The following is a 27953-nucleotide window of genomic DNA, read 5'->3' as shown; positions in this document are numbered from 1 at the left end:
TCTGGGCTGACACAGTTCTGAAGGACAGTCTCTGAAGCTGTGCTCTACACACACACACACACACACACACACACACACACACACACACACACACTACTCAGGGGAAGGACAGTACCAGGAGATTTGCCTTGCTGTCACCAGCAGGCTCCAGGGACAGGGTGTGGCATCCCCAGACCAGCAGGTGGAGTGGTCAGGGAGCTGGGACCTGGGAGCTGCAGGGAGCTCGGTGTTTTGAAAGTGTGAGTGGCAAGTAAGGACTCCTTCACTGTCACCTACTTCTCCTGATGGGCCAGTGCCCATGTGTGTCCAGTGGAACTCCTCACGTGGTATGTCCCTTATGAGAGCCACCATTCACTACTCTGGGACCCAGCTGGCCCATCGGGTATAGTGCCCACACCACCTCTGCCCTACCCTCTACCGGAGCCAGAGTTCTGGCTGCCTCCCAGTGTCAACCCTGCATTGTGGAAATGCCGACAGCAGACCCCTGCAGTGTCTCTGTGCAGAAAGCTGTGCCCTAGAGAGGTAACGAAGATGAGGTCCGGCCCTCAGACCCCAACCCTACCCTAGTGGGGGAATCTGACAGGGAAACAGCTCCCCGGCTCCCAGATTTGAAGGGAGAAGGAGGGGGGCTTGTTCCCCAGAAGAGGTAGAACGGCCCTGTGGCCGAGCTGGGAGCTTTGTGGTCAGACTCACAGACAGACAAGCCACAGAACCTCTGTGACCTCAGGGTTGATCACTAACAGGTGCTAAATGGCACCTTATTGGCTGTGAGGAGTCAAATGGCGTAATGGCTGCAGAGCACCCTGCCACCTGCCACCTGGCCAGCACTCCCCAGATGCAAGCGAGGTGGCTGCATGGATGGAGGCCTGGAAGGCAGGAGAGGGCTGGGGAGGAAGGGATCACTTCAGGATGCTGGGGAAAGCAGGGGGGCTTCTCCGTAGAGAGGGAATATTTTCGCAGGCAGAGGGAAGGTGAAAAGACAGGGCAGGCAGAGAACTTTCATTGGCAGACTCCGAGGTGCTCTGCCAGGGGCCGGAGTCCCTGTCCTCAAGGATGCCATACTAGGAATCAGCAGAGAGGCTGCATGAGGAGGCCAGTGGTGCTGGGGGCTGTTCAAGGAGGGCCTGGAATGCTCTGGTCAGTGGGAGAGCTTCAGACACCCGTGGGTGGTTTTTCAGGGGGGAGCAGTATGCTCCAGGGCTGTTTAAGGACCGATAGTGCTGGAGGGGTGGGAGGATATGGGGGGCAGAGCTGAGCCCCTGAGGTGCACCTGCCATGAGTGGCAGACTTGCTAGGCCTTGGCCTTGGATCTGAGGGAGGAGAGGTGTTTGAGCTGCTAGGGGAGGAAGAGGGCAGGAAGGAGAGACAAGGGGTCTCGGAGGGGGGGGTTGTTGGCTTTTAAAAAAATTTAATGTTTAAAAATTAAAAAAAAAAATTTTAATGTTTTGTTTATTTTTGAGAGAGAAAGAGAGATAGAATGTGAGTGGGGAAGGGGCAGAGAGAGGGAGACACAGAATCTGAAGCGGGCTCCAGGCTCTGAGCTGTCAGCACAGAGCCCGACACGGGGCTTGAACTCACGGACTGTGAGATCATGACCTGAATGAAGTTGGATGCTTAACGGACTGAGCCACCCAGGCACCCCTGGCTGAGTCCATTCAGAGAAGGGTTGAGCCTGAGCAGCCCCCTGAGGAGCTGTGAGGAGGCTGCTGCGGCGGAATGAGGAGAGAATAGGACGGTGGTGGCCCGCCAGGGTCTGAGGGTCCTCACTTTGGGGACTCGCAGAGTGCGCAGAAGCCACCCCTTGCTGGTGGGGTGACTGCCAGAATGACTTTCCCAGTGGGCATGCAGGCTCCGGTGTGAGGCTGCGGAAGTTCTCCTCGGCTGAGGAGAGACTGCCCCAGCCCCAGCCCCAGCACTAGGTACATATTAATAGGCCCCTGGGGCTGAGAGTAAGAATTCAATCGTAAAGCCACTTCCTCCCCTCTGCCCTAGCTGCCCTGAAGGAAGCTGTGACCCAGGTGGCAGCCCTGCCTGCACCCCTGGAGTTCACTGCCACCCTCCCTGTGGTGGTAGGACATGGGGACATGGTGGAGGGTGCCGGGGTGGGAGCTTGGAGGTTGAGAGGCCCGGTGTCAATACCCCGTGAGGCAGAGATGCCGGTGGGGGTGGGGGGGGGGCATGTTGTTTTGAAGGTCTATGTGGACCTTAAGACACTGGGGCCCTTGCTAACCCCTCTGTTCCCAGAGCCTCAGACCTACCAGGTGCCCTGGTCTAGCTGGGTGGTGAGCAAGGCAGAGCTTTAGTTTTTAGTTGCCAGGTCCCAGCTTTCCCCGTTACCACGCTGTTCCCCTGGGCAAATGCCCTAACATTCCTGACTCTGTCTCCCCACTGGTAAAATGGGGAGACCGAATGCCACCTTGCATGGTCCTGCCTCATTGTGCCGGCCGGCCTGCTTGACCTTCCTCTTCCCACCTGACCCTGTATCCCTTCCCCATCTGCTTCCCTCTCCTCAGAGCTTCTGGAATATTCAGAGTTTCTGCCCTGCGGGCTACCCAGTCTCTCCTGGCTTTTCTTGTTGGTCAGCCTCCCTAGGGACGGCAGAAAGAGTTGTGGCAAGATGCCCCCCCCAGGGCAGAATGGGGGGGCTGAGGCCCATACACAGCCAGCGTGAGAGCACACCCCAGAAGGAGTGGGGAGGGCTGAGTTCTGTTGAGTTGTCAGCTTTGGAACCAGCCAGTTCGCAGGGCATGAGCTCGGGCAGGACTCTGGAGGGAGGCAGGAGGGCTTCCTGCAGGAGGAAGGGCTTGAGATGGGTTTTGAAGAATGTTGCTGATGGTAACAACTTGATGTTTACTGAGCGCTTGCAGTGGGCCAGACACAGCCAGGCAAATCAGTGTAGCCTGTTGTGACCACCATGAGGCAAGTGTAGCCACTGTGCCCACCTCTACAGAAGAGGAAACCAAGGTGCAGAAGATAAGTAACTTGCTTAAAGTTGCAGGCTGCCTGAGTCAGTGGCTCAGGCTCTGTGATGACGGGCTCCAGGGGAGGGGCCGGCCCCAAGCTGGGTAGGGACCAGCTGGTGTCCAGGAGCACGAGGAGACAGACTGGGCCTAAGGCAGCGACCAGCACAGTGGAGAGGGGCCCAGACAGAAGTGCTGGAAAATGGGTCTCAAAGCTACCTGGTGCTCCCACAGGGTTAGCTGCCTGATCCCCCAGCCTCCTCCCTGGTCCTGATGGAAGGAGCATGTGGCCGGACACTGTTTGGCATACTTTGTCCCAGTTGGGAGTGGGGGCGTGCCTGTTCCTTGTGACTAGTATCTGCCCTGGGTGCCTCTTGGGCCCTGACCTGCTCGGCCACCTCCCCCACAGGAGCAGGGATGTGGCCTTGGAGGCCTCTCTGACTCAGACATCACTCTTCCGGCTCACTGCTGACCTCTTCCCAGCACTCCTGGATCTGCTGCCTCTGGCCTGGCCTGACCTTGTACCCACTCACCATTTTGCCAGCCATGAACAAATGCCTAGGATGATGGACTGGCCACGGGCTCTGGAGCCATACTGTGTGGTTTCAGAGCCTAGCACTGCCCCTTTCTAGCTGGATGACCTCAGAAAAGTTATTTTACTTTGTTGTACTTCAGTTTCTTCAACTATAAAATGGGGATAATCAGAGTCATTCCGTATAGGGCTGTTGTGAGAATTAAATGAGCTAACGTGGTAAAATCTTCCAACAGCATCAGACACATCACTTACATTAATTAATTAATTAATTAATCGTTAGTTGTTTTTAGCATTGACCACTCTTGTAATTATTACAGTAGGTATTTCTACACACCTACTCTGGGACTTACACTGCTGGGTCATAAGTGGCTCAGCTCTAGGCCTTGTCAGGAGTCACTCTCGGGCTAGTGGGTAAGACACAAGTATGAGCAGTGATACAAGGAAGCATATGGGACTTGGGGGTCATGAGTACGGCCAAGGGCACTGCATCCCTCCCCTGGCTTACTTCAAACATTGGCCTTTGCCTGGATCTCTGGATCCCTATCTGACCATCTCTGCCAGCAGTCCAGGTGTGGTCCCGGCAGAGGAGTTTGGATCTGATGGGGTAGAAAAGCAGGGGCTGATGTATTAGCACAAGACTTGGGTAATAGAATTTTCCAGAGACAACCAGGCAGGTTCCCCCTAAAGGTCCTGCGCGCCCCCACCCAGAACAGGACGGCCGGTACGTGATACGTTTTGGAGGGAATCGGAAGAGTGGTGGGTTAGATCTGGGGTGGCAAACAAGTTTCCTCTCTGGATCAGTCACCTGGTTCTGGCTGCCAAGGTGCTGCATCAAAAAGGGTTCACGACTGAGCCAGAAGAGGACAGTGGTCAATTATGATGCCTGCGTGGCTCTGGGGACAGGAGGAATGGCCCCTGCGCCACATACTCACCATCTAAAAGCCAGTGGTATTTAAGGTCCTTTATCGCACAAAATTATGCACATGGTTGGATGGGTGGTTAAGTCGTAATACTGGAGTGAGCTGAATGCACTGGCTTCCTGGAGGGGTGAGTAGTGCAGTGACATGGCTGGGCTGGGATTAGCAGCCATGTGAGACAACAGGCTGGAGCAAGGTCTGAGGGAGAGGAGAGTGAAGTCCTAAGGGATACACCAATGGCCTAGACCCCTGGTGGGACGGCACACCATTTATGCTCAGCCTGCAAGGCAGCAGCCCTGGGGAAGCTGCCCATTTCTGGGAATTGTGCAGAAGGGAAGGGCAGCTCCTGGAATGCAGAGCCATTTCCTCCACACGGGTGGGGTCACTCCCCCCAGCCTGTCCTCATCCCCCTGAGCTGGGCACACCCAGACATCATGGAGATGAGATTAACTTCCCAGAGCTGATTCAGCTCAATGGGATGGAAAGTCCATTCGCTCTCACAGCAGCTCCATTAATAGTAAATGTTCCCCCTCTTCTAGCTTTATTTATCAGATGACTTGCAGTTCAACTGATAAGGTTCTTCGGCGCGGGGAGAGGGGGGGATCTTTTTTTTTTTTTTTTTTTTTTTTTTTTTTTTTTTTTTCAACGTTTTTTATTTTTTATTTTTGGGACAGAGAGAGACAGAGCATGAACGGGGGAGGGGCAGAGAGAGAGGGAGACACAGAATCGGAAACAGGCTCCAGGCTCCGAGCCATCAGCCCAGAGCCTGACGCGGGGCTCGAACTCACGGACCGCGAGATCGTGACCTGGCTGAAGTCGGACGCTTAACCGACTGCGCCACCCAGGCGCCCCGAGGGGGGGATCTTTAAAATGTTTAGTGTAGAAGTAGAGAGGCAAAAAGCAATGAAAACTAAACTTTCAATAAAGTTAGCAGCATCTTTGCAGAGGCTCTGTGTTGGCCACTGCCCCAGCTCCAAGAATCTGTGGTCCTTTAGTCGTGTAGCCAAGGAAGCTACGGACAAGGATGAAGAGTGCCCTGTGGGTTAGTGAAGTCACCATGACAGTCAAAGAAATGCTGTGATGCTATAAAACTAATCACCCAAGGAATTGAAGGCAGTATGGTGTGACGGTTCCCAGCATGACCTTTGGTGTCCGGCCAGTCCACCGCAGCTGCCCACTGAATGGTGGGGAGTGTAATTGCGATGGAGTCTCTCCTGGGCATCAGTTGTTCTGGCCAGGACTGTATGGCATTGCTTTGGAAGTGGTGCTGGCTATGGGGATGGGGTGCACAGAGAGGCCAGGGAGCCTGTGGACCCCTTGACAATGTTTGCAAGGCAAGCTATTTCTTTTTGTTTCTTTGTTTGTTTAGTTTATTTATTTTGAGAGAGAGAGAGGGCGAGTGAGCATGAGTGGGGGAGGGGACAAAGAGAGCGAGAGGGAGAGAGAGAGTATCCCAAGCAGGCTCTAAGCTGTCAGCGCAGAGGCTGACGTGGAGCTTGAACTCATGAACCGTGGGATCATAACCAGAGCTGGAATCGAGAGTCGGACGCCTAACTGACTGGGCCACCCAGGCGCCCCCAGGCTACCTCTTTTTTGTGCGCCCACTTAAAAAACGGGGAATGTGTTGGGCTATTCTTTTGGGGAAAAAGCCCTGTAGAAGCCCTAGAAACTGGCAATCTGGGAGAATGCAACAGACTTGGTAAAGGATCCTAGCCACTGGACACAGCCATTTTGGGGGCTGCTGGAGCCCTCTGTTACCCAGGCATTTACATTGGCTACTGTATTGGGTCCTCCAGTGGCCCTGTGCAGTGCAGGCGCTCTTAGGGCTGTGGATGCGGCAGGCAAGTGGTCCAAACCACAGGGGTCTACCAGGTTGGAGGGAGACCAGGGGTCCAACCACTTCACCTGTCAGTACAAATATGCCCTTGCTGAGGGCCCCTTGGTCTTTTTCACAGGGGCCTCACAGGAGCGTCCTGTTCTCCTGTTTTATAGGTGGGCAGACAGGCTCCTGGAAGTTAAGAAACTTGTTTCAGGTCACACAGGGAGTCCATATCAGAGACACAAATAGAACTCAAGCTGCCTGGGGATGCCTGGGTGGCTCGGTCGGCCATTTAAGTGTCTGACTTCAGCTCAGGTCCTGATCTCACAGTTCATGAGTTTGAGCCCCGTGTCCAGCTCTGTTCTAACAGCTCAGAGCCTAGAGCTTGCTTCCTATTGTGTGTCTCTCTCTGCCCCTCCCCTGCTTGTGCTCTCTCTTTCTCTCTCTCTCAAAAATAATAAATAAGCAAACATAAAAAAAGAACTCAAGTTACCTGACTGTAGTCATAGGCTGTTAATGACATCCCTGCCCCTAGTGTCCCCCTGAGAACCAAGGGAGGCTTTGTACAAGACTGTCCCCAGGAGTTCTTAGAACCCTCCATGCACACTTTGAAATTTGCTGGGTGAAGAGGTTATTGTGGGGTTGTCTGTCTACCTAGCCCCCCACCTCCTGGGAGCATCACCCCTGCTTCTTGGCCTAAGGGAGAGCTGGGTGGGTAGAAGGCTTCACTGGGGCAGTATCCAGCAGTCAGTCAGTGAATAGACCTTGAGCCTCCTGTGTTTCGGGCCCTGCCTGGCCCCGTAAAAGGCAACGGAATAAGGAGATGTGGCTTTTGTCCCGGTGGAGCTTCTGAGCTACGTGGGGAGACGAATCTGCCATTCATGAAACAACTTCAAACCTTGCAAGATGGTGCTAACCCTGAGAGAGAAAGGAAGCCAAAGACAGCAGCCAAAAAAAGCTTATTTCTCTGGTTAAAGATGCCCAAAGTTTTTGTATACGTGTTATTAAAATTGTCCAGGCAGCACTACTGTCTTTTAGGAAGAAGTTTCCAGTATGAGCGAAGGTTTGGGTTGCCCGTGGACTGGGAGGGGCTGTAGGAGCAGTGGTTGCCATGAGAACCAGTGCTCAGCCGCCAACGCCCGCCCAAGTGGCTGCTGTTCCAAAAGTTGGTTTCTGAGTGGAGGGGGCTGCCTAGAACCTCAGAGCCATTTCCCATGGAAACAATGTTCTAAATGATGGGTGACGATCCCACACAGGCCTCCGGCGGAGCTGAGATGGCAGCAGGGCTCTGATGGGGGAGCCTCTGAGTGGACAAAGTGAGAGGGGGAGGGAAGAGAGACTGAGGGAATCTCTCCTGGGAACAAAGTCAAGAAGGTGCAAGAACAAACATTTAAGCACCTTCTCTAAGCTGGGAACATTTCATAATTTTAATTTCATGCTTAGAGCAATCTTGCAAAGTATTTTCCGATGATTTCAAAGTAATTTTCTAACCCATCCCATCTTACAAAATAGGAAACTGAGGCTGTGAACAGTAACTTGCCCAAGGTCCCTTACCTGGTCAGTAGGAGAGTATCCAGCATAGAAAACTGGTGGAGGAGCTTTAGAGAGAGACCCTAGGTCCACCTTACACTACCTTCCCACCTCAGAGGGGCCATCCATGATCTACAAAAGGTAAAGAACTGACATTCTAGGATCATCTCTAATCTAAAAAGATCTAAAAAGAGCTCTGATCTTCTAGTCAAACAGGCTGGAGGGGGGGGGTCTTGTGAATGTAAGCATTTTGCTTCTTAACCACCAACCGATGTTCGTCATAGCTTGTGGTGACTTTTAAAAAAAGTCTTTCTCTTCACCACTCGAGTCCAGCTTATTTTGTAGGAGTGTGGTGCATGCACTTACAAGGACATCATTTAGTCAGGGATTATTTTGGGGGAGGTTGAAGGCTGGAAAAACATGCCCATCAGGAGAAGAGCCTTTAGAATTGGGGGAGGGGGAGTTCTGGACTCACTCTCATGCCCCTGCAACACCTTCTTTCCTTCCTGGGCCCACACTTGCTTTCAGAAGGGCTTTTTTGTGTGATTGGTCTGACCTGGTAGAAGGAGGGAGACAGTCCTAACTCCTGGCTGGGAGGGTTGCCCCTTAGCCCCGTGCATGGTCAGGGCCAATGCTGTGGCCAGTAGGTGGTCTGATAGTTGTTTGGAAATGCTGGCATTGAGCCTCTAATTCCTTCAGCTAGACTTACATCCTTGTTGATGCTCTGCTAGGCTTTGGTGATACAGAGAGGGACAAGTTGCAGTCCTTGCCTTTTGTGCGCATTTAAGTGTAGATTTCAAGCATCCTCTGCACAGGGAATTACAGGGCACAAACTAGAAGGTGATGCCTCCCATAGGAGGGGATTCCTGGGCCCAGGCCTGACCTGTGAAGAGGTATGTGCTCCCCGAGGGGGCCCTGGGTATCTGCAGAGGACTCCGTGTGACCATAGAGCACACTGGGTGAGCACAAAGCTGGTTGAGAGAAAGAGAGAGTAGAGTATGAGAGGTTGTGGCATAGCTACCGCTGGAGAGGTCAGCAGTGGCAACCAGTGCCAGCCTTGAATGTCAGTGAAGGAGCCGGAACTTGGCCCATCAGCTATGAACAGTGCTAAAGGGTTTTTCACCACAAGGGATCCGGTCCAAGTTTTGTGCTAACTGTGCATTCTGACCTGCTTCCATTGAGTCTTAGTTGGGAGGGAACCCCGAGTTGGCTGCCTGTGGTCTCCTGGGAGCTCAACCCCTGAGTGCAGGACTCTGTGAAAGGAAGGAGCCCTTCAGCTGACCGTTTCCTACCAGCTGCCTTGCTTGGCAAGCAGGTCCCCAGGTGATTCTCCTGTGGGTGGTCTGAGCACCACCTCAAAGATTCAGTTCGTGTCCTCTATCATACTTACTAGTGTATTTCTTATCTTGTTTTATTTTGAGAAGAAAGTCAAGAGGAAGAATTTTCTTTCTTGATACCTTTCCACCCACTGAGTACTTTTTATTCATGTCGTTGCCAGCAGAGAATGGAAGGAGCTTTAAAAAGAGCCTCTTTCACAGGCAAATATGGTCACCCTGGCCCAGTGTCCTTGTCCACCCACGGCCAAGACGACGGGTAGGGAAGGACAGTGAGGGGACCACACCAACATCTCACTCCTCAAAACCTGAGAGGCAAAGGAGAGAGAGAGCTAGCCCTGTTTTCTTCCAACTGTCCTGCAGCCCCTTGGATCGTCATCTCGTCATGTGGGAGAACTCAGTTCCCCAAGGCCTCAATGTGTCCCCACCTTTATCCCGCTTAGGGAGGTGCAGCACCAAATGGACCTGATATCCTGCACCAAAGGAGCTTACTTAAATCCCCCCCTGGAAGGACACAGAGTCCTACATTTTCAGGTAGCCTGAACCTTTTATTTGGTGGGAACATTTAAAAACTTTGTTTCTTTGAGGATAGTTGACACACAACGTTATATTGGTTTCAGGTGTACAACATGGTGATTCACCAACTCTGTACATTATGTCATCACCACAGGTGTAGCTGCCATGGGTCCCACACAACACTGTTGCAATACCATCTACTCTATTCCCTGTGCTGTACCTTTTAGTCCTACGGGTGGGAATATTTTAATGTTGTTAAGCTTTCCCAGGATACATATATAATACTAGCTTGTTGTAGCCAGTTGAAAATTGAGCAGGTGCCCCCAAATCTGCCAGTCTTCTCTCTGCCTAGAACCACATCTAGACATACAGATTCATAGATGGGTGACTTCATGGACGTGCAATCATACGTATGTGTTGTTTCGCCGCTGTTTGGGTTTTTTTTTTTTCATACCTAATATAAACTTTTTCTAGGTTAGCGACCGTCAGCCTTTTTGATGGCTACATAGTATTGCATTGTGTAGATAAATGTTTTCTTTAACTTCCCCCCACCCCCCGCAGCATTTAAGTCATTTCCATATTTGCCCCGCTTCCTAACATCTTCGTTCACTCATCTGATTATCTCCTTAGCATAAGTTCTCATATATCATATAGCTCCAAGAGAAGGTATGTCATTTTACATTTTGATATATTGATGCGAGTGTGTTCTCAGTCCGGTTAGGACAGATGTATACGCCACCCGCAGGGTATAAAAGCGCCTGTACTTCCTGTCACTGCAGAGAAATCCTAAATGTCAACACCAAGCTTCCGTAACTGCACAAGGTTATGCAATCACTCTCTCCTGTAGCCCCACGCGAATCAGTGTGGCCACATAACCTACATTTGTGTCTAACACCTTTTGTATTGAAATCTAGAATTGAGGACTCTTTTAGAGCTGCAAATAACTGGAAAAAATCCAGCCCTTTAATCTGATAGGTAAGGAAATGATGGCTCTGCACGGCCTTCCCAACAAGCAGCAATGCACATGGGACTCCCAGTCCATTGTCCCCTCACCCTTCAGTGTCCCTGTCACATGTTCCACCGTGCCTTTCTGCCTCCCAGTTGCGCAGAGATTGTTGCTTTGCTGGTACACTGAGGCAGGATCAAGCTTGTGCTCCCCTGGCACCAGGTCTGTCTCCGTGCTGCCTAGGATTGCCAGAACGGGAGGTGGTATTGCTTCTCCCTGGCCCCCTGGCGCGTCCGCAGGTAGCGGCTTAAGTCTCTGGCAACCACCCTTGGCTGAGGGCTCCTTCCATGCTCCCTGCCTCCCTCTCCTCCTTGTCTCTCTATGACACTGTTTCCAAAGATGACTCTTCACTCCTCTGCCGTCACCTCTTCACAGTCATTCCTTATCTGTTAAGGCTCAGTTGTTCTTTGGAATCCTGGCGCCACATTTCTGGCTCCTGCCTGGTCTCCTTAGCTCAAGGTTTCTCGGCCTTAGCACTACTGACATCGCAGGATGGATAATTCTTTATTGTGGGGGGCTGTCCTGTGCGTTGTAGGAGGATGTGTAGCCGCAGCCTTGGCCTCCGCTCACTAGATGCCAGTAACACCCACTAATAAGCCAGAATTATCTCCAGACATTGTAGATGTCCCCCAGGGACAAAACTGCCCCTGCTTGAGAACCACTGCCTTCGCTAGACGTGACATCATTCTCCACCCCCCCCTCCCAACTAAAACAGGTTGACCAGATGCCACGAGATTCTAGCACAACTTTTTTTTTTTTTTTTTGAGAGAGAGAGAGCGCGCGCACAAGCCGGGAAGAGAGGCAGAGGGGGGGAGAGAGAGAGAGAGAGATTTTTGTTTTGTTTTGTTTTGTTTTGTTTTGTTTTGTTTTTATTTTGAGAGAGGGAGGGAGAGAGAAAATCCCAAGCAGGCTTCATGCTCAGTGTGGAGCCCAGTGCGGGGCTCAATCCCATGACCCTGGGATCATGACCTGAGCCAAAATCAAGAGTCAGATGCTCAATCAACTGAGCCACCCAGGTGCCCCACCAGCACAACTTTCTGCATGACCATGGGCAAGGAGACTGAGAGAAAGGAGCCAGGATCACTAAATTCTAAGAGCGGGGGGTGGGGGGAGGTACTAGGCTGCTATGCCCGTCCTTTCCGTAGTTTGGGGGGCCTCAAATCCTTAAGCACAGCAGTCCTGTGACTAGAGTTGATGTAAAAGGTGAACCTCTGTGCCATCCCTGCTCAGACTGGCACGCACATGTTCACCTGTACATGACTAGGGCAGACTTTAGTGATGGAAAAGCTTCTTTAACATGGCTTTTTTGGCTTTACTCGTTAAAGACCTCATGGCATCTAGTAGTGCTACGTCTGCAAGACCAGGTATGGCACATAGTTGATATTCAATAGATGATTGAATAAACATATAATTGGGAGTATTTACTACTCTATAAGGAGGGAGGAAAACTCGTGAATATTTTCCACTCAAGGTCAGAAAGGAAAAAGCCTCCTGCCTCATTACACATGTCTTGCCTCCCCAGGTCTGACCTATCAGAAACATGGCAACCAGTGCCGTCCCCAGTGACAACCTCCCCACGTACAAGCTGGTGGTGGTGGGAGATGGGGGTGTGGGCAAGAGCGCCCTCACCATCCAGTTTTTCCAGAAGATCTTTGTGCCTGACTACGACCCAACCATCGAAGACTCCTACCTGAAACATACGGAGATTGACAATCAATGGGCCATCCTGGACGGTGAGACATGGATAGTAGCCCTGCATGGGGGTGGGGCATGTGACTCGGAGGGTCAGAGGAAGTTGACCAACTTCCCTGGGGCGGATAGTGTCTTCCACGTTGTCATTATGGGATGGTTGGTGTCAGGCCGTGTATGTTTTCCAGGGTGAATTCTGAATAGCTTTGTGGCAACCAAAATGCGTATTCAACAAAGAGGCTAGCATCGTGCCAACCCAGTGATGTCATGTTTGTTATTTCTTGCTGATCTGAAGCTCTGATTAACATTTACAGATGTCTCTGGCTCCTAAAAAAATGGGGAAGAGACAAACTGTTTTTTAGCGAGCAAAGTTTATTTCCCTTTGAGAGGGGGGAAATCTTGCATTTGACATTGTTTCTAGTGTAGTCTAAATTGGTCTAGATTAGCAATTCTCAAATTGTGGTATCCAGGCCAGCAGCCTAAGATTACCAGGGAGCTTCCCAGAAATGAAAACCCTCAGGCTCTACTGGTTCAAATTCTGAGGGTGGAGCCCAGGAATCCGTGTTTTAACAAACCCTCCAGGTGATGCTTAAAGTAGAGAACCGCTGCTCCAGATTCTTACTGGTTATGACTTCGTACTGAGTCTCTCTTTTAAACAAAGAGCCATTAAGGATAGACTGTAATTGTAGGAAGTGAGCTTTGAAAGCCCCTGGGATGCACTATCAGATATGTGATTTGCAAGTATTTTCTTCCAGTCTGTGACATGCTTTTCATTCTCTTAACAGTGTCTTTCAAAGACTAGAGCTTCTAATTTTGATGAAGTCCAGTTTATCAGCTTGTTCTTTTATGGATTGTGCTTCTGGTCCTGTCTAAAGTATTTGCCTAACCCAAGGTCACAAAGGTTTTCTTCCTATGTTTTCTTCTAGCAGTTTAATGGCTTTAGGTTCTGTATTTAGCATTAGGATCTACCTTGACTTAATTTTTGTATATGGTGTGAGGTATGGAACAAAATTGTTTTTTTTTTGGGGGGGGGGGTTGGGGGTTTGTTTTTTTGTTTTTTTGGTATATGGAGATGCAGGTGTTCCAGGGCTATTTGTTGAAAAGTTTCTTCTTTCACCACTGAATTGCCTTTGTACCTTTGATGAAAATTAGTTGCCCATATATTCTGTTTGTTTGACCTATCCGTCTATCTTATCACCAATACCACACTGTCTTGATAACTGTAGACTGATAACAAGTCTTAAAATCATGTATTGTTAAGTCCCCAAGTTTGTTCTTTTTCAAAGTTGCTTTGGCCAGTCTAGGTCCTTTGCATTTCCATATGAATTTAAGAACCAGTTAAATTCTAAAATTCTAGATTTTGATTGAGATTGTGTTGAATCTAAAGATCTGCACATTTGAGAAGAATTGACATCCTCATAATGTTGAACCTTTCAACCCATGAATGCAGTATTTCTCCATTTATTTAGGTCTTCTTTCTTTTTTTTTTATTTATTTTTTATGAGAGAGAGAGAGAGAGAGAGAGCGCGTGAGTGTGAGTAGGGGAGAGGGGTAGAAGGGGAGAGAGAAAGAATCCCAAGCAGGCTCAGCATGGAGCCTGACTCGGTCTCGATCCAACAACCCAGGGATTGTGACCTGAGCCGAAATCAAGTGTCAGACACTCAAGCTCAATTGACCAAGCCATCCAGGCACCCCTAAGTCTTCTTTAATTCTCTCATCAGTTGTTTTACAGAATTGATTGCATAGGTCTTTTACCTATTTTGTCAGATTTATATCTACAATCTGTATTATAAATGATATTTTTTTATTGCAGTTGTCGCTTGTTTGTTGCTAATATGTAGTAATGCAGTTGCATTTTGTGTATTAACTGTAACCTGCAACTTTGCTAAATTCACTTATTAGTTCTGGTGGCTTTTTTGTAGATTCCTTTGGGCTTTCTGCAGAGATGGTCATGTCTGCGAGTAAAGACAGTTTTACTTCTGCCTTTCCAAACTGGATGGCTTCTGTTTCTTTTCCTTGCCTGATTTCACTGACTAAAAACATACTTGTCCTGTTCTTGATCTTAAGGAGAAAGGTTTCAGTCTTTCAGCAATAAATAGGATGTTAGCTGTAGGTTTTTTATCAATTCCCTTTATCAGGTTGAAGAACTTCCCATTACTAGTTTCCTGAGAATTTTTATGAGGTATGGATATTGGATTTTTGTCAAATGCTTTTCTATGTCTACTTAGATACTCATATGGTATTTCATTTTTAGTGTGTCATTTTGGCAAATTATGTTAATTTTTATAATGTTAAACCAACATTGTCTCCCTGGGATAAATCCCACTTGGTCATGATGCTTTCTTCTTTTATGTAATGTTGGCTTTGACTTGCTAAAATTTTGTTTAGAATTTTTGTGTGTATGTTCTTGAGAGCTATACTGGCCTGTGGTTTTCTTGTCATGCCTAGTAATGCTAGCTTTATAGAATGCATTGAGAAATATGCTCTCTTCTTCAATTTTCTGGAGGGGTTTGAACAAAATTGGTATTATTTCTTCCTTAAATATTTAGTTGAATACACCTACGAGGCACTCTGGGGCCGGAGTTTTCTTTGTTGGAAGATTTTTTAACTACAAATTCAATTCCTTTAGTAAATATAGGGATATTCAGGTTATTTGTTTCTTCAGTGAGTTTTGGTAGTTGGTGTCTTTAAAAAAGTTGTTCAGTTCATCAGAGTTACCAAATTTATTGGCGTAAAGTTGTTCATGATATTCTCTTATTCTCCTGTTAATGTCGGTAGAATCCAGAGTGATGTTTCCCCTCTCATTCCTGATGTTTTTAATTTGTGTCTTCTCCTTTTTCCCTAAACAGTCTAGAGATTTATTGATATCATTGATTTTCACAAAAGAACCACCTCTTGAGTCCATTGACTTTTCCCATTTGGTTCCATTGATTTCCACTCTTAGCTTTATTATTTCCTTTTGTCTGCCTAATTTGTTCTTCTTTCTCTAATTTTTTAAAGTGAAAGCTTGTGTGATAGATTTGAACATTTCTTCTTTTCCAAGATCTTCATTTGGTGCTATAAATTCCCCCAAACTACTTGGTTAGCAGCATCCCACACATTCTAATACACTGTGTTTTCATTTTCATTCTGTTCAGAATACTTTCCTATTTCCCTTCTGAGATTTTCTTTGACCCATTGGTTATTTAGAAATATTTAGCTTTAAAGTATTTAGGAATTTTCCAGAGATCCTTCTGTTACTGGCTTCTATTTTAATTTCACTGTGTCAGAGAACATAAAATGTATGATTTAAATTATTTAACACTTATGGAGGCTTATTTTATGACCCAGGGTATGTTCTCTCTGGTAAATGTTCCATGTGCACATGAAAAGAATGAGTATTCTGCCGTTGTTGGGTGGAACGTTCTATGAATGTCTGTTATGTCGTTTGGTCTTTGGTTGTTTCAAGTGAGATGATAAATCTGGTCCTTGTTACTCCATCTTGGCTGGAACCAGAACCAAATCATCACTTCATTTAAAATTTTTTTTTTTAATTTTTAAAGTTTATTTATTGATTTAGAGAGAGAGAGAGAGAGAGCAAGCAAGTGCAAGCAGGGGAGGGGCAGAGAAAGGGAGAGGGAGGATCCCAAGCAGGCTCCATGCTGTCAGCACAGAGCCTGATGTGGGTCTTGAACTCACAAACCATGAGATCATGACCTGAGCCAAACCAAGAGTTGGATGCTTAACTGACTGAGCCACCCAGGCACCCCCTGAATCACCACTTAAAAAAAAAAATGTGACAGCTTTGTGTGTATACTGAAATGTGTACTTTAAGAAGGGCGAGGGGCACCTGGGTGGCTCAGTCGGTTAAGCGGTTAAGCGTCCAGCTTCGGCTCAGGTCACGATCTCGCCATCAGTGAGTTCGAGCCCGGCCTCGGGCTCTGTGCTGACAGCTCAGCACCTGGAGCCTGCTTGGGATTCTGTGTCTCCCCCTCTCTGCCCCTCCCCCACTCACTCTGTGCCTCTCAAAAATGAATAAACGTTAAAAATTTTTTTTCTTAGGAAGGGTGAATATTATGGTATTTGAATTATATCATAGTTTTAAAAACCACCTTCAGGGCTTTGGCTGTAGTCCTGAAACTGAATCGTTCCCCAGGAACCAAGCACATTCCCGCCTCTGGGACTCTGCATTTGGTATTCTGTCTAGAACGTTCTTCCTTCAGCAATACATTCTCACCTTTGTGTAGGTCTCCACTCAAATGTTAAGTTTACCTAAGAAGTCTTCCCTGACCAGACCATCTGCACCAGCAGCCACCCCACCCCTGTCATTCTGTCTCCTTGTTAACTCTTTTTCTTTATTCTACCTTTTACTGGTAAACATATATTTGCTCCCTATATTTACTTGAGTTTTTATTGCTTCCCGATAAAATATAAATTTTTGAGAGTGGAGACTTTATTTACTGCTATATTCTCGGTGTCTAGACGACTGCTTGGCTCATCGTACGTCCTCAGTAAATGTGTGTGAAATGAATGTATGACTAAGTCCTGAACAGAATATGTGCAGTCACAGGTGTGAAGTGCTAGCTGTGTTATATAATAAATATCTATAACCACTAAAAGTTAAAACTTACATTTATGCACCTGCTAAAAATCATCTCATGCGTCACCCATTCGACTATATGCCGCATTTTGGGATATACGGAGTTAAAGAACTATAAGCAGTTTCTTTACTGTGGGACTTAAGAGACTCTTCAATATACACACATAATATTGGGAATGTATTGGTAGGATAGGTTGTCCTTAGGGTTTCCCAAAGGACCGCTGTTAGCACATCATTCTGGACTATTTCCACAGAAAACATCCCGAAAAACATGGCATAATACATGTAAGAGAGCAACATCATTGCTTGGTGCATAATTGGGACTTAATGAATATTAGTTCTCTATACAGCCGTATTGACTGCTCTAACTTTTTCTTAAAGTAACTTTGGGTATTAGATTCGTCTCTGAGGGAAAAAAAGTTCCCAAGGGTGATTTTTAGGAAGATTTTGTGATAATGTTTATTATCACAATAAAAATATTTATTATTTCAGCAGCAGCAGGGAAAAGGGAAGCATGGCCACAGCACTACTTTATAAGCACAAATTTGCAAAGCTTGTGTTCTGAATCTCCTGGGCTCCCCTGGGATGCTGTGCCTCTCAACCTGCCCCCTGAACCCAGCCTAATTCAGGGCATTGCCCACCCAGGACATCCTCAGGCACAGATGCTAGATTGCTACATTTCTCCACTGAGTTAAGTCTTGTATTAAGAAAGGCAGGTCAGGGCACCTGGGTGGCTCCGTTGGTTAAGCAGCTGACTTCAGCTCAGGTCATGATCTCATGGTTTGTGAGTTCAAGCCCCGCATCAGACTCTGTGCTGACAGCTCAGAGCCTGGAGCCTGCTTTGGATTCTGTGTCTCCCTCACCCTCTGCCCCTCCCCCACTCACTGTCTGTCTCTCAAAACTGAATAAATGTTAAAAGAAAAGAAAGGCTTAAAACATTCCTTTTAAATATTAATTAGTCTGGCATTTAAAAAGATACCTGCCCCATGTTTTGGGAGTTTTAATCAAAGGCTGGTTATATTTACGCTTGAGTGTAACTCTGACCCCTTCTGAAGCTAGATTCCTCTAGGGTGGATTGCAGCCCTGGGATGGTCAGGACTTTACTCGGGCATCCAGAGTCCTGACCTCCTGCTTCGCTGGAGGCCATACCATCCTGGGGGGCGCAGTGCTAAGCCTGGGAAGCCTTCCAAGGGCTCTGAATTCTGGGGTTTGCTCTTCTTCCAAATTCAAAAAGAGCAAAAACATGGCAGCTTGATGAGGAGGAGGAGGAGGAGGGGGAGGATTATGAGGGCAGTAATGATCTTTACTGAGCAATTACTATGTGCAAGCTTCATGCCAAGCACGTTGCGTACGCTCTGTTTTAATACAACAGTACTGTGCTAGCTACTGTTGTTATCTCCCTAAAAATAAAGCACAGCAAGATTCACACAGCTAGCAATGGCTTGAACTCCCCTTTGTCTCCTGGATTCTCTGTTAGTCTGATTGGGTGGGAAAATCCTCTCCCACCTCACAAGCTGATCCCTGGGCCTCTGGGAATGGACATTGAAATCCTGGGAAGAGGGGAGCATGGCCTGGATTATCAGGTCAACAGACGTATTCGCCTGTCCTGCTTACAATTTGCCCAAGGCCCTTCAGAGGGCCAGCTGTTCTTCCCAGGCTTGCTCAAAAAGCCTTCTCTGGTTGCCACACAGGATTCTCAGAGGCTTCTGCTTACTTATAGACTTGTTTCTTGCTCTCTTTCAAGGGACCTCATTGCCCTGGTTCTCTCAGAATCTAAGACACAGGAGACAGCTGACCTCAGGGGCCAGCAGCTGGGGTCCCCAGTGTCTAGGACTACTAGGCTTTGGAGCAAGCCTGCTCTGGGTTCTTTCCCACAGGTCCTATGGGACCCTGACCTCACCTGTCATTGTTACAGCCCAGTTCTGGGAACGTCTCCTCGCTGCCCGGTGCCCACCTCTCCCGGCTCTCCAGCCTTCTCTCCTGGTCCTTGACTTTGGTCCCCCCCCTCACCCTGGCTTTCAGCTACAGGACTCACCATATCCCAGTTCTCAGGTTTCATGAATCAGGAAGAACCAAGCCTTGGGCAGAGCCTTGAGGTTTTGTATGTATGTATGTATGTATGTACATCTGTATGTACGTATGATTTTATTGTGGTGAAATATACATAAATCTTAACATTGTAACTGTTTTTAAGTGTATAGGTCTGTGGCCTTAAGTCCATGCATGTTATTGTGCAGCCGTCACCACCATCCCTCCGCAGACATACTCATGTCCAACTGATACTCTGCACCCAGCAAACAATAACTCCTACTCCCCTTCCCCCGGCCCCTGGAAGCACCATTCTATGTCCTGTCTCTTTGAATTTGACTACTCTGAGTACCTCATATATGTATGTGGACTCATACAGCATTGGTTCCTTTGTGACTGGCTTATTTAACTTAGCGCAATGTCTTCAAGGTCCATCCACCCATGTGTAACATGTGTCAGGATTTCATCTCTTTTAAGACTGAATGATATCCCACCGTATGTATATACCACATTTTGTTTACCCATTTGTGCAGCAGCGGACCCTGGGACTCTTTCCATTTCATGGATCTTGTGAATAATGCTGCTGTGCACACGAGCATACAGATATCTGTTGCAGTCCGTGCTTCCAGTTGTTTTGTCTTGGAGTTCTTGTGAGCCTATTTTTTTCTGTTAGGCTAGGGCTGGCAGGCTCCTGAACTCTATGGTATCACCCCCCTCACTATATACCTAAGGAAACTGGTGCAGACGGAGAAGTGACTTGCCTAAGTCAAGCTAGAGGCAGAGCAGGCCCAGGGCGTCATACCTCTGCCGAGCACATCCCCCTTCCTGTCCTGTTTGCGCCTAAACCTTGGCCCTGCAGGGAAGGGTATTGACCGCATCCTCCGCAATCCTACCTACAACGGGGATGGGTGTCGCTGGGCTTCTCACCTGTATGGTTCCCAGTCCCACCCTCTTCCCAGCCTTGCATCTTTCTTCCACCAATGGAGAACAGCAGTGGCCCTAACTCTCCCAACACCTCTTCCCACTATGGGCTCCTGGGCCCAGCTCTGCAGCCGCCCTGGCCCCCTGTGTCCCCATTGACAGCTTGGTCTTTGCAGAGTGAAAGCTCCAGCCCTTTTCCTGCACCCTCAGAAGCTGGGATGTTTCCACCCTGGCTTCTGCCCAAACCTCAGACACAAGTGCTGTTGTCTTCTCGGAGCAGCCTGGACCTGGCTTTTCCCTGAAGCTTGAATCCACATTCTTTCTGGGGAGGAGGAGGGAAGGAGGACATTGGAAGGGCAGCGAGAGGAAAAGGAACATTTATTGAGTGTATTTTTCTGAGCTAGAGCTTCAGAGTAAGCACCGCCCCGTGGCCCCCCAACTAAAAGTGGGGTACAGCCAGAGCTGGCCTGTCGTTCCACCTTTCCACCCATCCTCCTCTTTTCCTGCTGGCAGTGATGTGGGAGGAATTTCCCTCTTTTTCTTTATGAGGGAACATGGCCTCAGATTATGAAATCCAGCCCTGCAGGCCTCTGCCTGACTCTTTATTCTGGTTCCGTCAGCCATCACTGTTTGAATGCTTCCAGTAACGTGGGGCTTACTGATCTCCAAGGTGCTCAGGGAAGTGCCTCCTGGTGCACTGAAGCCAAACCCTCTTTCACAGTGGCTCCTTTTGCTTCACTGCAGTAGGAGCAGTTACTCCTGACTAGACTTTTCTGGAAGGCCAGAGCCTGTGTTAAGGACTTTGCAGGGATTGTTTTATTTCATCCTTGCAACAGTTCTGCTAAATTGAGGTTAATGTCTCCACCAAGCCGGTGAGCACAGCTGCTCCTTAGCCAGTACCCACCGGTACTGCCATACTAGTTGATAAAGCAGTGAAATACTTCCATAACATTGGGAAATTGCTGCTGTTGCTGTCCTGTGTCCCTGGGGACCCAGACCTCCTGCTCCAGCGCCTGTCCAGCCGTCCTCCGATCAGTCCTCCCTTGCAGGCGGAGGGAACCAAGATTCAGAGAGGGGAAATAACATGTCCAAGGTCACACAGCTCATTAGAGCCCCATTCCTCTGACCCCGAAGCAAAGGATCTTACTCTTGCTCTGTGTCAGCTTAGCGCACTAGCCAGCCTGGGAGCTGAGGTTCACCCCATCAGGCAGTGACCTTGAGTCAGCTCAACAAGGCTGTGTGATGACAGTGTGTATGCAGTGTATGCCCCTCCCCCTTCAAAGTCACAGCAGAGCCAGGATTCAGTCCTGGGGTTTGTACCCTAAACCTCAGGTGGGTTTCCTCTTACATTGTTGACAGATCCTATACCCCTGCAGTTAATTTAGGCTTTTGCCCTGATTTCAGAACTTCATGTTGATTGCTCTTAAAAGTCACGTGATGATTTTGGACTAGGGCACCGCTGAAGGTGGTAGTGAGAAGGAGTTAGCTTAGCTTCCTGTTGTATTTTGGAGGAGGAAACAACAGCATTTGTAGATGGAGTATATGGCATGGGGTGGGGGTAGAGAGAGAAAGCCTTTGGCCTGCACGCTGGTAGAATGGTTAGGTTTATCAAGATTAGGAAGACTGGTGAAAAGCAAGTTTGGGGGGAAATCAAGAGTTTAATTTTGGACATGTTAAATCTGAGATGCCTTTCTCATATACAGATAGAAGTCATGCAGGCAGCCGGATGTCTGAATCTAGAGTAAGGGGAGATGTATAGGCTGGAGATGGAAATTTTGGAGTAGACATGTAAAGCCATGAGATGAGAGGTGGCCAATGAAGTGAATGTGGGGGACTGAGTGTGGGGACCCACCAGCATTTAGAGGGTAGAGAGATAAAGGGACAGAACAGGACCAGTCACTGCAGTAGGAGAAGAACCGGAGAGAGCGATGTCCCAAGGCTCTTCAGAAAGGAGGGAACCATCAACTACTGGCCTGAGTGCACCAGCCAGATTAATGTCAGATGTCAGCAGGTGGCCCAGTGGGTTGAGGACTGAGAAGTGCCAACTGGATTCAGTGACATGAAAGTCATTGGTGACTTGACTAGATCAATTTTGATAGAGTGGTCAGGAATGAAAGTCTGATCATAGTGGATTTAAGAGAGAGTGGAGGAGAGGATGAGCAGGCAATGAGAACAGACAAGTCAAGGGGTGTGGCTGTAAAGAGGAACAGAGAAATGGACAGCAGCCGGAAGGAGATGTGAGGTCAAGGGGCAGGGTTTTTACTTGTAATTTTTTTGACTTTAATTTTTTTTTTAAGGTGAGAGAAATTATAGTATGTTTACATTGTGGTGGAAATGAACCACTAGAGAAAGAAATGGATGATGCAGGAGACAACAATAGCAGCCAGTGCCCTTATATAGGTGGAAGAGGACAGGATCCAGTGTCCAGTTGGAGGGGATGGGCTTGGACAGGAGCAGGGCCAGGTCATGCCCGTAGTAAGAAGACAGTGGGAGTGTGTGTTTCAGAGAAAAAGAGAGGGGGTCCCTCATACATTTTTTAATTGAGATGTAACTCCATGGAAAACTCCCTCCTTTAAATAGTATAGATATACAGTTGTGCAGTCACAACTGCTGACTGATTCACAAATCAGCAATCACTTGGATCACCACTGATTGTTCAACATTTCCACCACCTCCCCCTAGAAAGCTCACTCCATTAAGCAGTCATTCCCCATTCTCCCCCACCACCTCCCCCAGTCCCTGAAACCACTGACGGACTTTCTGTCTTTACAGATCAGCCTATGCTGGACATTTCATATAAATGGCACCATACTCTAAGTAGCCTTTCACTTAGAAAGTGACTAGGCTCTTTCACTCAATGTGCTGTTTTTAAGGTGCATCCTGTTGGAGCTTGTATCAGAATTTCGTTCCTTTTTATGTGCGAATAGTATTCTAGTGTATGGATATGCATCACATTTTCTTTATCCACTGATCCATTGCTGGCCATTCGGGTTGTCTCCACTCTGGGGCTTCAATGGATAGTGCTGCTTCAGACATTCGTGTGCGAGTTTTTGTGTAGATATGTTTTCACTTCTCTCGGGTGTGTCCCTGGCATGGACTGGCTGGGTCCTATGGTAACTCCATGTTTCACTTTTCAAGGAAATGCTAAACCATTTTCTGCAGTGGCTGCGTTTGCCTCCCCCGCAGTGTGCGAGGCTTCCTCGGTCTGTGAGGTGGGTTGATTTGGAAGCTTGTGGAATTTAGCTGTTGATCTCTGTTTCACACCTGTTTCACTCAGCTGGGGGTGGAGATTGGAGGAGAGGAGGCCGTGGGAAGCTGTGGCCCAGGAGTAGGAGAAGACTGGATGGGGACATGTTTAGATTTGTTGGGTGCTTTAAGGGCCCTGGAAGTTGGTGCTAGGACTTTAAAGGGAGCAAGGAGCACGGCTCTGAGTTCTCTCCTCCCAGCTATGCGTGGCCACCCAGGGGCAGGTGTGAGGTAGGTGGAAGGTTGGGGGTAAGCAGGTGGGATGGGTGTCTTCCATCTCGGCAGACCTCGGTGCTCTGTCCTCGCCCCCTCCGTGTAGACCTGTGCCTCTTCACAGGCCCTGCGGACACTGCTGGCTGCCCGGTCAAAGACAGGCTGGTGCCAGCAGCAGAGCAAGGCTTGGCTCCAGATAGTCTGGTGTTCAAATCGTGCCTGTCCTGCTCGCCAGCAGTGGGAACCTGGGCAGGTCACCGCCTTGCCCTGCTTCATTTCTTCACCTATAAAATGTTGCCCCCCCCCACTGGTTGTGAGTGGTTGTGAGGAAGAAATGGGGTTGTAGGCCAACGTTTTGCCTCCCTGTTCCTCTCCATTACCAGCACCCCCCTGCCCTGCTACCATCTGTCCCTGGGATGTTCCTGGTTACACAGCTGAGACCCACCCTCCTGCTGCCCTCTTCTTTCCCTGAGAGAGGTATTTGTTTGGGGTAGAGGTGTTCCCGGCTCTTCTAAGAATTCCACAAGACTGTAGACCATCTCCCTGAGAGAATGTGCACCCACACATGCAATATGTTCTCCAGGTCAGGAAATTTAGGGACCCCGTGAAAATGTATTCCAGGGCTTCTTCCCATTCCCCCAGCTGCCATAGTGTGGCCTCGCGAGCAGTTGTCCCCTAAGGCTGGTGGCCAGCACTTCTGTCCTGTCATCCTGAAGTCAGTGAGTTGAGGTTGGGGCCACTGCCAAAGGGAAGCTTCTGCATCGCCAGGGAGCCAGCCGTATGTGCTGCAGGATCTTGCCCCCTCCCCCTTAGAGAGTCCCAAGTGGCCTGGCTTTCCACACCCTGCCAGCACTTTAGAGAAGAAAGCAGCCCTTTTTCTGGGAACAGTGCATGGTGGATGGGTCCAGCCCTTCTGCCCGACACTCAGCCCACTCCATACATACCCTTACCCAGAAAGGGGAACACAAGTAACATAGTAAAGAGCCCTCATCCCTACTGATGCTCAACTAGGTGGCATGTATTTATTGGAGTCTTCTCCTGGGAAGGGCACAGGCTTCCCCACCTGACTCCTGTGTGAAATGGGTGTGATCACTCCTGCCTCCCACTACGGGTCTGTGGATTAGAAAAAGGTAGAAAACAGCAGGCATGGTCCTTGGAGGTGTATTATCTCTAGAAATCATCATCTCTGTTGTTTTATATTCCAGAACCCTTACTTCACCATGAAGGGTGCGTTACACAAGTTAAAAAGTCACTTCTTAGTGATTTCCCTTAAAGCTGGCCCGGGCTGATCGAACACAGTAACTGCATTTACTATGGCATGCATGTGATCTGTCTAGTCATTCTGTAAGTATTTTTTTGGACCTGCATTGGGTGCTGAAGCTTTTGAGACACCCAGGGAAATGAAAGCCAGGCTCCCCTCCCACTCACCCTCTGGAGTTCCCCCCCCCCCCGCCCCCGCCATGGTGGGGAGCTGAGCCAGGCCTGGAGGCACTGACTAGCAGAGACCCACGGAACCCATAACCCAACAGGAAGGGTTCAAAGACACAGGTCAGAGGCTTGGGCTCTCAGGAGAGGAGGCAGACTGCAGCCACGTGGCGGGATGGCTGGGGTAGCTGGCGGAGAGGGTATTCTGGTTCATTTGTGCAAAGCCTTGTGCAAAGGCTTGTAATTGAGACACAACCTGGCGGGTTCTGGGTGGCCAGACCCGCACCCTCTGGTTGAAGATAAAAGACTGGATGAGTAGGGACAGCTGGGTCTTGGGGAAGTTGGAGTGGCCTCCTTCCCAGTATGCAGCCTTGAGCAGATCCCTTTAACATTGTGGGCCTCAGTGTCTGCATTTGTACTAGGCCATGAAGAGGACCCAGAGGGCGTGTGTGCATAAAACCCCAGCAAAGTGCCTTCTGCCCGTAGGAACATGGTGGGAAGGACCCTTGTCAGCCAAAGAGCTCAGACTGTACCCTGGGCTGCCGCCAAGGTCAGAGCCCTGAGCCCATGGCAGGGTGTGCCTCCCACTGAAAGCCCTGGAGGAGGAAGAAGAGGAAGAAGAGAAGAAGGAAGAGGAAGAGTGGGAGGGAGATGGGGAGGGAGAAGGAGGAAGGCTCAGCTGGGACCCAGGCTGGTGCCCTCACATGCTGACTGCCCACCTGCGGGGGTGGGGGGCCCCATACCATGCCCACATGTGGGACTTGGATTCTGAAATTCACAAGATCTAAGAGCAGCCCTGGGGTTTCCACTTAAACCCTCCTCAGCCACACTGCTGGCCCCATTATCCTCTGGATGGGAAGACTGGGGCAAAGCAGACAGAGGTACACAGTGCTGACCCTCTCTGTCTCCAGAATCTTTATCTCTTCTCCCTCCTTCTGCCCTGGGTGCCTGTGTCTCTGTCTCTCTCTCACACACACGCACGCACACACACACACACACATGCACACACACACACATGCACACACACACACACACATTGGCAAAACACCTCTTTTCCCACAGTGACTAATACTTTCTCTCTCTGGAATCCTCCTACCTTCATGACATCAGGCATGGGAAATGCAGGCTGAATCATAATTTCTGAAATGCATAGCTGCCCATTATCTTCAGCCTCTTTTGGAGGCAGAGCTACTGACAAGGGGCCTGTGCCTCATCCAGGTGTATGTGTGTGGAGGGGAGGGATGAAGCCCAAACCAGACCAGGCCCAGCTCAGCCCCCATCTGCTCCTTCCTGGTTGCGTCTGCCCTTCTGGGGCCCTAAGGTTTAGAATTTCCAAGGCGCCCTCCACTCTCCTCTTTCCCCTTGGCCCCCATTCTCTATGTTCTGTGTCTTCAGTGTCTGCCCATTCATTTTTTTCTCTCCACTTCAAACACACCTGCCTTCGCTGACACCCTGGTTGCCTCTGCCCTGGTCCCTCCTTCACCTCTTCACAGCTTCCCTCTCCAGTCCCTTTGGCTGCCAGACTTACCCTCTCACTACATCTCTCCCCTCTCTGAACCTTCCGTAGCTCCCCAGCACCCACTGAGTTCAAACATTTTAGTGTAGGATCCAAGGGCCATAGCCTCTGGTCTCCCCGACCTCTCTCCCATCACAGACCTTTTATGCCTGCACACCAGCCTCCCCACGACTCTTTTCTTCCTAGCCTTCAGGCCGTTGCCCATGCTGATTCTCTGTCTGGAAGGCCTTCCCCAGGCCCTATCTTTTTTATGTCAAATGCTGTTCTTTTAAGGGCAGGATAAGTATCCCTTCTTGGCTAAACCTTCCATTATCCCTCCAAGCTGAAGGGACCTCCCCCTGCCCCTTCCCTAGATCTCCAATAGTATGTATCACTTTCTGTCCTGTATTATTTTTCTTCAGGTGTCAGCCCAGCTAGCCTGTAAGTACCTTGATAGTGAGATGCAGCTTTCTTTTTAACCACCTGAAGTACCAAGCAGAGCGGATGGCACTGTGTAGGTGCTCAAGAAGTAATTGGCAAATGGATGACTGACTGAATGCACCTCTTAGAGTCCCATGTGCAGGCTGCTCCTGTTCCCCAAAGGTGGGGCAGGCCTGGACGTTACCACACAACCATGTGCCATCCCTGTCCGGTTTGTGATTAGGACTATGCTAGGCTGTTTCCATGAGCTGGAAAGTTCTTTATTTTCTGGGCTCTGGAACAGTTTGTCCCTAATAAAAAGAGCTTTGTGCCATTCATGGGGGAGATTTGTCTCTTTAATTTCATGGATAATTATTGGCCTATTCAGATTTTATATATTTTCTTGAGCCAGTTTTGTTCATTTATATTTTCCTTAAATTGTCCATTTCATCAAGAATTGAAAATTTATTGCTATAAAACTGCATATAGTTTTCTTTCATAATCAAATATATATCTAGATCCATAGTCATAGGCCTTTCCTCAATCCAAAGGCTTATTAGTCTTTTTTCTTTTCTTTTTTCTTTTTTTTGTCTGATAAAGGCTTTTTTTCTTTAATTGGTCTTTTCAAAGAATCAGATTTTGATTTTTAGGTATCTACTACTTTTACTTCCTCTCATTTTCTTAATTTCTACTTTCATTGATGATTTCTTCTTTCTTTGGTTTTATTTTTCTTTTCCTAGCCCCTTCATTTAAATGCTTAGTTAATTTTCAGTCTCTTTTTTTTGGAAGTGCATTTAAAGCTGTAATTTTCCTCTGAGTACCACTTTGGCCTCAAACCAGGGGTTTTATTGTTGTTTATTGTCATTCAATTCTAAATCGTTTGTAACTTCTACTTTGCTTTTCTCTTTAACTAGAGCATTTTTGAGCAGTATCACTCTTTAAACTTTGAAGCGGATAGTTTCTTTTACATATGTGTTGCTGTTAATTTCTGATAGTTTTGCATATAGACAAAAAGATAGCTGCATATGACATCTGCTTTCAGAAATGTGTTGAAATTTTTATTGATGGCTTAATATATGGCCAATTTTTGTGACAATTTCCTGTGTTTGAAAATGCTTATTTACTGTTTGAGTGTAAAGTTTGTTCTCTCAGATGATGTTTTTAAATTTGGCATTATTGAGATCATTACTTTTGAGAGGCCAGGTGATCTGTCTCTAAGACAGGCCTGTTCAGTTCTTTTTTTTCCAAATTTTTATTTAAATTCTAGTTAGTTAACATATCGTGTCATATTGGCTTCAAGAGTAGAATTTAGTGATTCAT

At 48.3% G+C, this 27953-nt stretch overlaps 1 protein-coding gene across 6 annotated transcripts in view; it reads left to right on the top strand.

The window, feature by feature from the left end:
• The window catches only part of MRAS (muscle RAS oncogene homolog), a 55999-nt gene that overhangs the window by 13144 nt on the left and 14902 nt on the right, over positions 1-27953 (top strand). For 3 of the 6 annotated variants that reach the window (XM_042954407.1, XM_042954406.1, XM_042954408.1), the window contains one exon: positions 12140-12350. In XM_042954407.1, the coding sequence (XP_042810341.1) occupies positions 12158-12350 (193 nt within the window). In that variant the 5' untranslated portion in view covers positions 12140-12157. Of the gene's footprint in view, positions 1-12139; positions 12351-24498; positions 24638-27953 lie in introns of those variants that run through there. The other 3 variants (XM_042954409.1, XM_042954410.1, XM_042954411.1) reach the window with 2 other exon arrangements.

This window comes from Panthera leo, chromosome C2 (assembly GCF_018350215.1).
Source record: "Panthera leo isolate Ple1 chromosome C2, P.leo_Ple1_pat1.1, whole genome shotgun sequence".
Taxonomy (NCBI): domain Eukaryota; kingdom Metazoa; phylum Chordata; class Mammalia; order Carnivora; family Felidae; genus Panthera; species Panthera leo.
The sequence above is the reverse complement of the archived record's forward strand: the minus strand, read 5'-3'. Positions and strand labels throughout refer to the sequence as shown.